We start from the raw sequence: 13,024 nt of genomic DNA, 5'->3' as shown, positions 1-13,024 counted from the left end.
ACATGACAATGAGAACCTCAAACACCCTCCACGGTCACCAGATCTCAACCCACTCCCGCAGGGATGTCAAACTCAAATTAAATTGTGGGCCACAATCTATACACTATACACAGTTTCTCTCACTGTGAATAAGTTTCACTATACATTTAATCAACGAACTACACACTCAATCTTAATGTAAGAAGAGAAGAGCATTTTCAACATTATTTCACAGAATATATAAGTGGTAAAGAAATGCTGCTGTGGTAAAAAGAAATCTGTCAGCATTACCTAAGCTGTAAGAAGTAAATGTGTAAAATTACAGAAATTAAAAGGTAAAGGGAGAGTCGGACTCTACCCCAGCAAAGTTAGAACGAATAAAGTGTCAGACAGTCGTTAACGGGCTACAGGAAAAATAAAATACAGCTTTTAGAACAATAGATTAAATGTAACTAATGTACTACTGACCTACCAATTTCTGGAAGAAGAACTGAAAATGTGCACAATAGCCCATCCTGTTATAAAGATATGCAATGGCATTTATGAGGGCATTACTCTGAGCTATGGCGCAGGTTGCACAGCAACACTGCAGTTAAACTGTTATATTGTAAACTATTGCACAGGGCAGTAACTGATTGTCAAGTTTTGCAAATGCTGTTGGAGTGATTAAAAAAAATAAACAACGAATCACAATTTCAGGTAAAAAATTTTAATTGCAGTGGCAATGTGGCCATGAATCATTCATGTTTTCTTAAACACTCCAAAAAAAAATTTAAATAAAAGGTTTGGTCATTTAATGTTAAAAATATTAAAATAAAGGAACCCAATTAAAAGCAACTGCAACTATTATGGGGGAAACAAATAGAGTTGAAACAGCTCCACTGAACTTTTGGGGGTTTTTTTAAACTTTAATCTAGTAAATTAATTATTTTTTGAGAATTTTAAATGACTAGTCTCTACTTCACTGGTTGACTTATTTTACAAGAAAAGTAAGTATCACCCTTCACAAATGACTCCATTACATCAGTGATGTGGAGCCTCGTAATTCACTCATAACATATAATTAGGTTGTTAAACAGTTCAAGATACTGAACACAAAACATACAATTAGATTAATGCTAGAGAACACTTCACAATAATTTAGCACGACAGCAAATAGACAACATGATGATAAGCATTTCATGTGTATGTATGAGACAAACTGGTGGCTCTGGTATATTAATGGCCAACAAAGCATGCTGGACGACTCATTAGGGCCCGAGCACAAAAGTGCGAAGGCCCTATTGTATCTGCTCTGTTTCTTATTATTATTATTATTATTATTATTATTATTATTATTATTATTATTATTATTATTATTATTATTATTATTATTTCGGCAAATGAATCGGCCTTTTGAGGGCCTAAACATGCTCGAAAACTCATGAAATGTTGCACACGCGTCAGGTCTGGTGAAAATTTACGTATTTTAATGTCCGTAGACATGTCCAGGGAAAATTGGCTCAGTAGCGCCACCTAGAAAAATGAGAAACGCGAGCCCCCGAGATGGGTATGACCTACATGTATAAAACTCGGAACACATATCTAACGTTCGGAGACGCACATAAAAGTCTATTATGGCCATGTCCTAAACCCAACAGGAAGTCCGCCATTTGGAAGTGAAGGTGACATTTTGGCTCTAATTTTGCCATTTCCATGCCTCGAACTTTTGCGAACTCCTCATTGGAATTTCATCGTACAAGCTTCATATTTGGTCAGTGTCAACTACACACCTGGGCCATGTTAAATTGCGGAGCTTTTGAGTTTTCGGGTTACTGTGAGGCCGTGGCGCCACGGCGAATTTCGATGACTCGCCATGAAAATCTTATTGCCTCTCGTTCTGTCATACATTGTCCGACCTTGACCAAAGTGGACACATATGATAAGGCTCCACCCCTGAACATATTTCAACTGCCATATTTGACACCAGGGACAGCGCCACCTAGTGGGAACAGGAAATGTCATGTTTTACACTTTGGGGTACAGTATTGTAATGGGTGACATCTGCAGCCTCAAATTTCTCCAGGAAAGCCTTAAGGAGTTGGTCTTGGGTTACAGAGAAAACTGTGAGTTTTCGCTGAAGGGTGTGACCCCAGCAGCATGGCGAACATTGAGGTCTCGCCATGAAGAAACAAATTAGTGTAACTCAATGAAATCCAATCTGATCAGTACCAGATTTTACAGGGATGATGTCAGACCCGCCCTGAACAGATTGATATGCCCATTGTCAGGAATACGTAGAGCGCCACCTAGTGGCACCAGGAAATGTCATGTCTTTCATTTTGTTGTACTGATTTTCACAGGTTCATCGTGGCCACCTCAAAAGCGATGAATATCACCATCAGTCCCTCTTGATGCTTCAGTGAGAAAATTGTGACTATAAACTGAACGGCGCACCCTGGTGGCAGCGCAGTTCACCATGAAAGATGAAGTGGCTTTTGAGGGGCTTGAAAAGTTTAAAAAGTCTTGAAATTTGGCGCACACCTCTAATGTGATGAGGGATTTCTTTTTATATGTTCATTTTCCTTGAACAGCGCAAAATGGCTCCACAGCGCCCCCTACAAAATTTCAAAACAACAGCCCCTGCTCTGTGTTTTATGTATGAGTTTGAAACCTGGCAAGCTTATTGGAGATATCAAGATGTACAAAAAAGTCTCTTGGAGCAATATCCCAAATCCAACAGGAAGTCAGCCATTTTAAAATTAATGTGTAAATTTGGCGACATTTTCCCCTCTTTTCAGGCCTCATACTTTGACGAACTCCTCCAAGGGATTTCATTAGATTTACGCGATCTCCTGTGTGTGGAATCTAAAGACCTTTGTGATGTTAAATTGCGAAGCTTTTTACGTTCAGGGAAACGGGGTGGTCATGGCGGCACGTGGAGTTTCAATCACTCGCCAAAAAGCAGTAACCTGCTGTCGCTCAAAAAGACAATGTCCAATCTCTCCCAAAGGTCGCAGGCGTGATGAGACTCGAGCTCGGAAATGTTTGTTATGCCATTTGTCAGTAATGGTTAGAGCGCCACCTAGTGGGACGACTATAATAATGGTTGAATGAGATGAAATTTTAGCTGGTGGTTAAATGCATGAATTCCATCAATGTGACATCAGATCGGAAGCGCTGGTTTTAGGTGTTGGGCTTGGCTCGACGCGCCGGGGGTGCGAGGGCCCTCATATCGCTGCTTGCAGCTTTAATTTTAGTATTGAAGTACTTAATCCACCAACTAGTTGGTGGGTAAGCTACCAGGCTAACAGCTGTAGTTCAAGTCCATCCACAGGACAAGAGATCTACTGGAGAGCCAGCTGAATCCAAGCATTTAACATCCACCATATTACCTAAGTGCCACCCTTAAGCTGATTTGCCAGACTGTCATTTGCATATCACCTGCCACAGATTCATTTTCAAGGATGTGGTCTCACATCCTTTTGAGTTACCCTGAAACCTCTTCCAGTTATCTCTCTTTGACATTATAGAAGACCAGACACTTAAGTAAAAAATCTGAAACCCTGAGTTTCTTGTAGAGTTTTGTAGAGAATTTCTTAAAAATCTCTGAATGTTTGAAGCTTTGCAGGTGGAAAGGAGGGAAATAGGTATGCCAAAAAAGCTCAGTGTTAAGAACTCAGAGAGGACGTTGATATTCTTCCATCCACAGCTCATCCTGTTTGGAAGCAGGAACTACTAACTGGCTCCTTTCACCTCTGCTGACCAAGAACAAAAGTATCATTCAGTTAAAAATGGATTGAGGGCACCAGTGGTGAAGTCGGCAAGCTCCACCAGCAGAGTACAAGACCCCTGACGCCACCCTCCCAAGTCTCAGGCGCCCTCATGCTATGAAAGGACCTAACATTACTGAGATATCAGCTCTAACAATGCCTCTATGCTTGCTTAAAATACACACGTTTGTGCAGACACTGCAGCAAAAGCGAAACCTATGTGGGGACTCTGTGACAGGTACACTACAAGAGTGTTTGCCTTGTCATTGGCTGAGGGGCCTCTTCTTCCATCTGCTTTTCTGTGACAGGCCTGTTTCCATTATAGAAGCCAAAACTCAAGCCCCTGTGGGCTGAAGGTAAGAGTCCACGCCAACACTGTCACATGATTTATTGTAAAAATGCGTTGTCTCCCATTACCACGTTTATTTTTTCCTTCATGACAACGATACTCTATTCCACAACATTGAGATCATTTCCTTACCTTTGGGCGCTGAATCTGCTGTTGTGAGCGAGCACACTTGTGTTTGTTTCTTCACACACCTTCTTTCCTGTTGCTGGCACTCATCAGCCTGGATATAGAAGTTTCTACTTTTGGAGTGTTTCTGATTCACACACATGATAAACAAATGGCCCTTACTGTAGTGACAAAACGCTCATATGAGACATTTCCTTTACACTTCAGCGGGCCATTGTGGGTGCATTAGCCCCGAGAGAAGGAGCCCTTGCAGCTGCAATATGTCTCACTAATCCATCATGATCCTTAACCCCCACCCCCCACCCTGCTCCACATACAAAAGATGGAGGGAGTAAGAGAGGACAACTAAAGTTCAAGAGACCAGGAAGGCGAAAAAAAGAGAGAGGGACAAGCAACCTTTCACATACTTTAAGTCTCAAATGAATCCATTAAGCGGTTTAAAATGTGTCACAGAGCATTTAGATTGCTATGAGTAGGACAAACTATGAGAACCGAGGACGCCACAAGCTCGCAAACAGCACAGTGTTTTCCATTTTGGCATAAAATTAGCCAACAGAGTAGCATGGAGGGCAGCAGTGTTTTTCTGTGAAAACACTGCACCATATTGTAATTCAGATGTCATAATATACTGGTGAACCTTTTATATTTTTTTTTACCCAGAGGAGCAAGTATGCCAAGAGGTTCAGCTGTAAGCCTCATGTGCCATGCAACCACTTCCCCTCTGTTTAGTTCACCTCACACCTTCAACAATGGGAATTTCAAGTGGTACACTGTCCATTCTGGTGCAGCAGGGCTTTGGCCGCCGTTCTTCGAAGACAGCACAGCAGCACAAAGGTTTCAACAAACAAGCCTCTACACTTTTGTGAAAGTTGCATGCACTTTTGCGCATTTAACAAGGCCAAAACTTGAAATGGCTGTTCGCCTGTGTGAAGCTCAAGTGTGTTTTTCACGCGGGAACTGGCAGAGTCAGTGACTAAAGAGTTACTTTAGTTTGTGATTAACCCAGAAGTTGTGACACAAACATTTTCTTCGTGGGCCAATCATCAACTGTATCTGCACCGCTCCATAAAAGACCAAACCTACCTGGTCTCTATTTGCTCAACTTGTTGTAAAAATGAGTGCAGCAGTTAAACATAGCCAGACTTGCTGTGAGAATGTGATAAAGGAACAGGCTTGACTCCTTATTTTATTGTTTCAATCTTACAGTAGAGGGAACAAGACACTACTGGCTACCATCCATGCATTACTCACCCAAATCTAGCCCTATTTGTGATCACAGCACTTGGTACATTACTCTGTGATTCAGTCATTTTTCCCACAAAAAACTTAGGAGAAACAGTTGGATAAGTTGTGGCTTTACCTGGAGGATTTATTTTAAATATATTAGTGATACTTGTGTTTACACTTCAGGAGCTAAACCAATGTTTAAATATAATATTTCCACATAGACTGTCCATGCAATCTGCACAGATGACTTAACATGGTTCAGGTAAAGGAAAAATCAAGAGAAACTTTTAACTGTATTTGGCCACTAAATGGACGGTGCTTTTGTAGCGCTTTTCTACTCAATTTGAACACTCTAAGCACTTTCTTACAACAAACCTCATTCACCCATTCATAAAAACACTTTTAACCCAACATTCACCCCCGACTGATTCATCAGGGTAACTCTGGATTCAGTATTTTGTGGGATCCAGGGATCGAACCACAAAACCTTCCAATTTACCTCCTGAGCCACAGCCACCCCACTGGAGAACATTTCATTGATCGTGGCAAAAGTCAGACATCACCGAGTTCAAATCTACTTTAGAAATGGCCCTCTGAGGCTGGGCAGTATTTAACCATGACAATCGAAATAGGTAAATATGTGTATTTCATTTCTTTGCAGTGTGTTTTCCTTTTTCCTTTATGTTGTCATGTACCATAGACAAAAGTTTTGCATTAGATCAAGTATTGCAAAATCAATGTATCGTGGGAAGCTTCATAGTAGCATCATAAATCTTTCACTTCTCAGTGTCTACTGCTTTCACTCTATGATTAGTAGCAGATATTTTCTTATAAGGAACCACTTTTAGTGGCAAACCAAGCAAAATGTTTCACCCTCTGCTTAAAATTGACTTTATTCACCTGTTCTGAAAACAACTTATGCAGATCCATCTATCAGCTGATTCCCTGTTTTAAACAATAACTGATAATCTAGTTAGTCATTAGCTACAATCATTACACATGTCATTACAACATTAATGGAGGCTGTGCTGTTATACTGACGCTATAATACTGATAAGTCCTGAAGATTCAGCTGTGTATAATTTGTTTCTGAACTACGCCAAGCTTTTGAGTGTTGTGATGCATTAGATAACAGGTCAGCTTTTCTAAGTCTGAAGTCCTAACATCCCCGGCAGGACATTCCCTCCATCTGCACTAAGTTTACCCGGTGATGTTCAATGGCCATCACTCACTTACGTCGTAAACACAGTACAGTAAACTATGAGGCAGTTTTTAAGTGTGCAAACAGCTTGTGTTTCATCGTGGATGCTTGGTTGTCACTTACAGGTAGTAGGTGAAAGTACTGAGCCCGGTTGGGACGGCGGTCAACCCTCTCCCGGAGCAGTCTGCACCCCCATCTTCATCGCAGCTGCATGAGAGCGAACAAACGGCCGTCGACTGCCCTTGACCGGTGGCACCGGGGCGAAGCAAACACCACAAACAGACCCAAAACAGATCCACACGCATTTTCTCCTCTTCGGTTCAGGTGGCAGCGACGGGAGAGGGGGGGAAGAAGTGGGGCCTTTGTTTGCGGTTTAATCTACTCCGGACGTCGTCTTCTTCTCATGTGGTTTGGTAGGTTGTGAGGCATGAAGAGGTGAAGCCTAACCGACGCTTTTCAAAACAAAACCCCAGCGGTTCAAACACTTCATACATTCACAACCCCGACCACACAAAACAAAAAGCAAAAAAAAAAGAAAAAAAAATGTACCCACAAAAGCGTTTAGCTAGCTCAGAACACAAACACTGCCTTCGAAGACGGCCAGTTTACCTTGGTGGGAAACATTTCTCAACCCGTGTGTCGTATTAGTCCGTGAAAATAAAAGTAGCTCTGCTGGCGACAGGAGCGGTAGCCTACCTTGCGTTTTTTTGCGTTTTCGCTGTCCCATTAAATAATCCCCCCCTCTGTAAAAGAAAAGAAGAAGAAGAAGAAAAACACTAGCAGTGCTTGTTAGTGCGTCGCTGAAAGGCTGGTCCGGGGGGCAGTCAGGTCTTCAGCTAAACATAGCGGACGTTTGTGTCCCGGTTTGTTTCCTTGCGGGAGATCACCGTCAGTTTTCAGCCATTCCTCACGTTCCTCTCCTCTGCTCCTGACATCAACAGCATGCTTGTAGCTCGGCAGGCACCCTACCGGACAACCTGCAGCACTGGGCCCGGCCTGTGTAACACTGAAACCTGCACCACCGCATCAGGCAGCCAACCACTGCACACTCCCCCACCACACACACATAAAAAAAAAAAAAGTCAGGTAAAAGTGCTCACACATGCATGGAGGACCAGTACGGCTGCAAATTTTCTTGCAGCATTGTGCTGTTGTGCATATTAGGGACCGAGCCAACTGCTTCTTCAGCCTTTCAATTGTATATAAGCATGAAAACTTCTCAAGAGTAATCGTGCAGTACACGTGTGAACATGCACACAACATGCATATATGTAGTCTAATGGTTGTTAAATGCACAGGTAGTTCATGGTGCAAATACACAACCCAGTCTTATATATGTAGTTTTACATTATATTTAAGATGAGATATACATTATTATACAGTTAGGACATCTCTGAATATATCCAATAATCATCACCAATCCAAAAGATTGTTTTTTATAAATCATTTATTAGTAGTATAATGTAAGTAATCAGTTCATGATACATTTATAAATAAAAAGCTGCTATTTTAGCAGTAATGAATCTTTTAAAAAGTTTTTTTAAAAGTCCACAACATTTGCGAAATATTGTGTTTATAACACAGTAACACATCCATGTGCAGTCTTTTACATAATATATTTATTATGTAAGATTTATATCTTGGATGTAACAGGTAATGTAGTACAATACAGCTGAAGAATGCAGTTTAGCTTTTCTCTATGTTACCTGTAAAGGAACAAAAGTATGTGATTTCACAAAATGGGAATAAGCACATGTCATTCTGCTTTAACTACTTTACACTTTGAATGTAGTGACTGAGCACCAGTAGTTTTGCTCACTAATCTGCCCTGACAGATAATTGACTGGGTGTATACTTGTCAAAGTAGATTTACTACGTACAGAGTTCACTTGAGATCACATTATACATGCATGGATGAGCCAGGTAACTGTGCATGCAGTGGAGGATGTCAATAAATGTAGATATCATTGTAAACATATAACAAGAATTAGTTTCAAATCATATGACAACAATCACACATAAATGTATTTTTTTTAAATGTGCATGCTTTTTTTCTTTTAAACCTCAGAAATGTGATGATTAAGCATAAACTAATACTGTGAAGGCAGCGTCAAAGACTCCTTGTTTCAAGGGGATTACATATTGTTGTTTTTAGGGGTTTTTTTTATCATCTTGTCTGTTAAATGTGCAAGAGACAGGAAAGCACTCTAATGAAGAATAAATCAAAAACTCCCATCAAAGAGCTCTGAGCAAGAAAACAGTAAACCGCCAACAGCTCCTGCTAAACTGTTTAGCAGACCACAGCTTTTCCCTGAAGTGCTTTGTGTGTCTGTGTGTCATTAAAATGTGGGCATGTTGTAGATAACTAATCAGCTAGACTTGGCCTGCTGAATGTGGGGGAAAACTACAATTCTAAAGAATAAGGCTAATAGTGAAATTTAACATTTTAATGACCAAGTGAGTTTCAAATGATTTACTGCCTGTGTTAGGTTTTAATGCTTACACAAAGTGCGATCAAAAAGTTTCACAACTGTGAAAAATAAAAAGCAGAAACTATAGGTACATTTCATGAGTCCATTATCCCTCTTAAACGGATATTCTTATGAAGTGTGGTGTCTCCAGCACCCTGGTTATGTTTTGAATTGCACCCTGGATCGCACTGACCATTTGCACCTCAGCACTGAATTCTGCATGAATTTCAATTTGGGGAAGAGGACTAAGTCTCAGAGAATGCCATCTGGTGAGTTAAGTAATGGTATAGACTGGGACAGTAACTGTAAAGTTATACAGGTTATCCAGATGAAATTCAACTTATCAGGGGGAACTTTTCTGTTGTAAATATATTCTAAATTACCCTTAAGTCTGGTAATGCATGGTCTTGCATTTATAATATAGACACTTGATGTGTTTTTGGAAAAGTGCCTTCAACAGCTCTCTTTTTCTTCTTCTAGTTTTTTGAGCCAGCACCATTTGGTGCACTGTGACACTAAATGGCAAGCACATTGCATTATATGCAGGAATATGCATACACTGAATACAATCATTCAATTAAGTGCTGACTGCAAACATAAACTGGCACAAGAAGCTGCAATGCAACCAGAGTAAACCCACAGAGCTCTACATTAACAGCTTGTCTTAAACACCACAGCAGTTACTTCTTTTTTTTGTACGCAATTTAGTGACCTTGCACTTGCCTGACTGCTCTTTTTTCTTTGTTTCCATGATGAAGAAATTCCTGTTATTCGCTAACTACATACAATTTAAATTTAACAGCACCTGACACTCAGAGCATCTCTACTGTTTGCATTATAGGATAATCAGTGGTCCATGGGCTAAAGGGCAATCAACCAGAAAAGGCACAAGGTGCACAGGGTGTGGTGACTATGTTAGGTATCTGTGTGCCCAGAGGCACATGGGGCACCTGCGGCACAAGTAGAAATTGGTATTGTATTACTATCAATACAGTGTGGTGTTTACTATTTGGTATCTAAATCAGACTTGCATATTCACTTTAAAGGGACTCTCAGCAGTCCTGTGAAAAACTAAGTACACCCCACGATTCAGTAGACTGTACTACTTTTAGCAATAGTAGCTTGAAGTTTTCTGTTTAAATTTATCTTTCTCTCACTTTGTTGTGGAGAAATTTTGGCCTCCTCTTCTTTATGATGTTTCAGTTCACTGAGGTTTGCAGGGGTTCATTTATGCACAGTTCTCTTAAGGTCCTGCTGCAGCATTTCAATCAGGTTGAGGTCTGGACTTTGACTGGTCCATTGCAACACCTAGATTCAGATGACATAGGTGACTCTAGAATACTTTGTTATGTAGAGGAGTTCATAGAGACGTCTTAGAGAACCACATCTGGCAAGTTGGGTAATAGTGTAGACTAGGACAGTCATTGTTCTAGTCTATACCAAATTACTGTATTCGAGGGAAAACTCCAACAATCAGACAACATCCTAAGAGCAAGCAGTTTGCAGTGGTGGGAAAGAAAAACTCCCTTTTAACGGGAATAAAACCTCCGGCAGATACAGGCTCAGGTACAGGCAGCAGTGAGAGAAAAGAAAAAACAGAGCATAGGGAGACAGGACAAAACAGAGTAAGGGAGAGAGTAGAAAACTTTTAAATAGCATGCTGGAGTAGTATATAAACACGTGGAGAGTGAAAAGACATGCATGGAGAAAAAGTGCTCAATGCACAATTCCACAGCAGTCTGAGCCTATACCAACATAACTAAGAAATAGGTCAGGGTCACCTGATCCAATCTTAATAACAAACTTAATCAAAAAGGAAAGATCTTGAATCTGGAGATGATGTGCATCTCCTGAATCTAAAATGGAAGCTGGTTCCACAGGAGAGGGGCCTGAAAGCTGAAGGCTCTGCCTCTCATTCTACTTTTAGAAACTCTAAGAACCACAAGTAAGCCAGCAGTCTAAGAGTGAAGTGTTCTGTTAGGATTATAAGCTACTATGAGGTCTTTAAGATATGATGGGGCCTGATTATTCAAGATTTTGTATGTGAGGAAAAGGATTTTAAATTAAATTCTGGATTTAGTAGAGAGCTAAGGAAGAGAAGGCGACAGAGGATAAACATGGTCGCTCTTTCTCGTCCTTGTTAGCAGGCTCAGTACAGTGTTTTGAATACACTGAAGCTTTTCACTGAACTTTTACAACAACCTGATAATAATGAATTAAAGTCATCCAGCAAAGAAGTAATGAGCTCATGAACTAGTTTTACAACATCAATCTGAGACAGGAGGTAAATTTAAAGATATTGTGCAGATGATAGAACAGCCCTACATATTTGTTTGATATGGGCTCTGATGGACAAATCCTGATAAAAAATGACTAAAAGATTTCTCACTGTTGCTGGAGGCCAAAATAATTCCATCCAGATTAAGTATCTGATTAGGCAACATGTTTCAAGGAAGTCTCAACTAATTGATTTGTGTCATCTGGCTTGATGGATAAATAAAGCTGGGTATCATCTGCACAGCAGTGAAAATATGCAGTTTTCTGATAATCTTGCTGAAGGGAAGTGGGTGTAATGTTAAAAAAGAGTGATCCCAACACAGAACACGGTGTAACTCAATGACTAACTTTTGTGTGTGAAGACGACTTCACACACAAAAGTGATAGATATGTCTAAGGAGCTTGGAAAGAAAAGCGTCTGGACTTCTTTGAGTTGCTTGAAGAAGAGGGTGGAGCCAGGTTTCACAATGAGCTCACCCGAAACTCTGGCTGATTGGGACCCACGCCCACTTTCACACCTTGGCTCATGTGATTAGGTAGAGGATCATCAGGGGGTCCTTTGTCCCTCTTTGGGGGGAAACTCCCACTGGGTTTAAATCTGGGACTCTCCACCATTGACCCTTAGAAATTGAAGAAGCTTCTCGGATGAGAGGTGAAACGTCTTCAAGCAACTCAAAGAAGTCCAGACGCTTTTCTTTCCAAGCTCCTTAGACTACGATGACCTGGATGACTGAGAACCTTCACAGACATCTGATAGATATGGTTCAAACATTGCAGCTTATTTGTTTGAATAACAACAGTGTATTCTCTTCTCTGTATTAAAATGTTATCATCAGTGGTACTGAATGCTGCACTGAGGTCGAACAGGACAAGCACAAAGACTCCACTGTCAAAGGTTATAAGAAGATGATTCAGAACTTCAGTAGTGCAGTTTCACTGCCATGGTGAACGTCTGGATTTAGGACACTGATCCAAGAGTCTTGTGGTTTGTTCAGATGCAGCTTTGCAAACCGAAGCTCTGCTTCCATCTTCTTTCTACATGTTAACAAGGCTTGTAGAGTCTGAGATGTAGCTCCTTATTTTCAGTTTCTCTGTACATTGACCTTGGTGTCAGTTTGCATTCACTTCTAGGAATATTGTGGCATTGTGTCAATGCACATCTGAATCCTCCAGACCATCAGACACTTAACGATAATCAGTTAATCAAGTGAATTTGATTAGCAGCACTATTCCCTAATTCCTATGGAAGCAGGAAGGGCGTACTGCAATTTTTGTTTTGTTTTGACTATCCTTTTTTTTTTTTTTTTAGGGACTGCAGATTCCTGTGAAAATGTTCTTTTTCAGGTGATTATATAGGAGACCATGGACCTCACAAAGATTAATGTCATCTGAATGTGCAACTTTATGAGCAATGTATTTTCTATTGAATTTTTAAAAAAGTGATTGATTAATGTCTGCACACTGTAATTACAGGTTAAGTACTCACGCATGGTATCTAATTGACTAAGAAATTAGATTAAAGGTCAAAACACACTTAATTTACTTCTAGACTGAGGTTATTAATTTTAGGTAGTGCTGCAGAGAGTACACCTTTCGGTGCATACTTTTCTTTTTGTTATAATACTTCCTTAGGACATTGAAA

The 13,024-nt window shown here is 40.4% G+C and overlaps 1 protein-coding gene across 4 annotated transcripts in view; it reads right to left on the bottom strand.

Moving 5' to 3' along the window:
* lgr4 (leucine-rich repeat containing G protein-coupled receptor 4) overlaps window positions 1-7,704 on the bottom strand; it is a 32,179-nt gene extending 24,475 nt beyond the window's left edge. The window contains exons 1-2 of one of the 4 annotated variants that reach the window (XM_019357881.2): window positions 7,244-7,701; window positions 6,758-7,086 (exon numbers count right to left, since the gene is read on the bottom strand). In XM_019357881.2, coding sequence (XP_019213426.1) covers window positions 6,758-6,939 — 182 coding nt within the window. In that variant the 5' untranslated portion in view covers window positions 6,940-7,086; window positions 7,244-7,701. Of the gene's footprint in view, window positions 1-6,757 lie in introns of all 4 variants that reach the window. The other 3 variants (XM_019357882.2, XM_019357884.2, XM_019357875.2) reach the window with 3 other exon arrangements.
* Window positions 7,705-13,024: the final 5,320 nt, after the last annotated feature.

Source organism: Oreochromis niloticus, linkage group LG1 (genome assembly GCF_001858045.2).
Source record: "Oreochromis niloticus isolate F11D_XX linkage group LG1, O_niloticus_UMD_NMBU, whole genome shotgun sequence".
Lineage (NCBI taxonomy): Eukaryota > Metazoa > Chordata > Actinopteri > Cichliformes > Cichlidae > Oreochromis > Oreochromis niloticus.
This window is presented reverse-complemented; position numbering and strand designations above follow the sequence as displayed.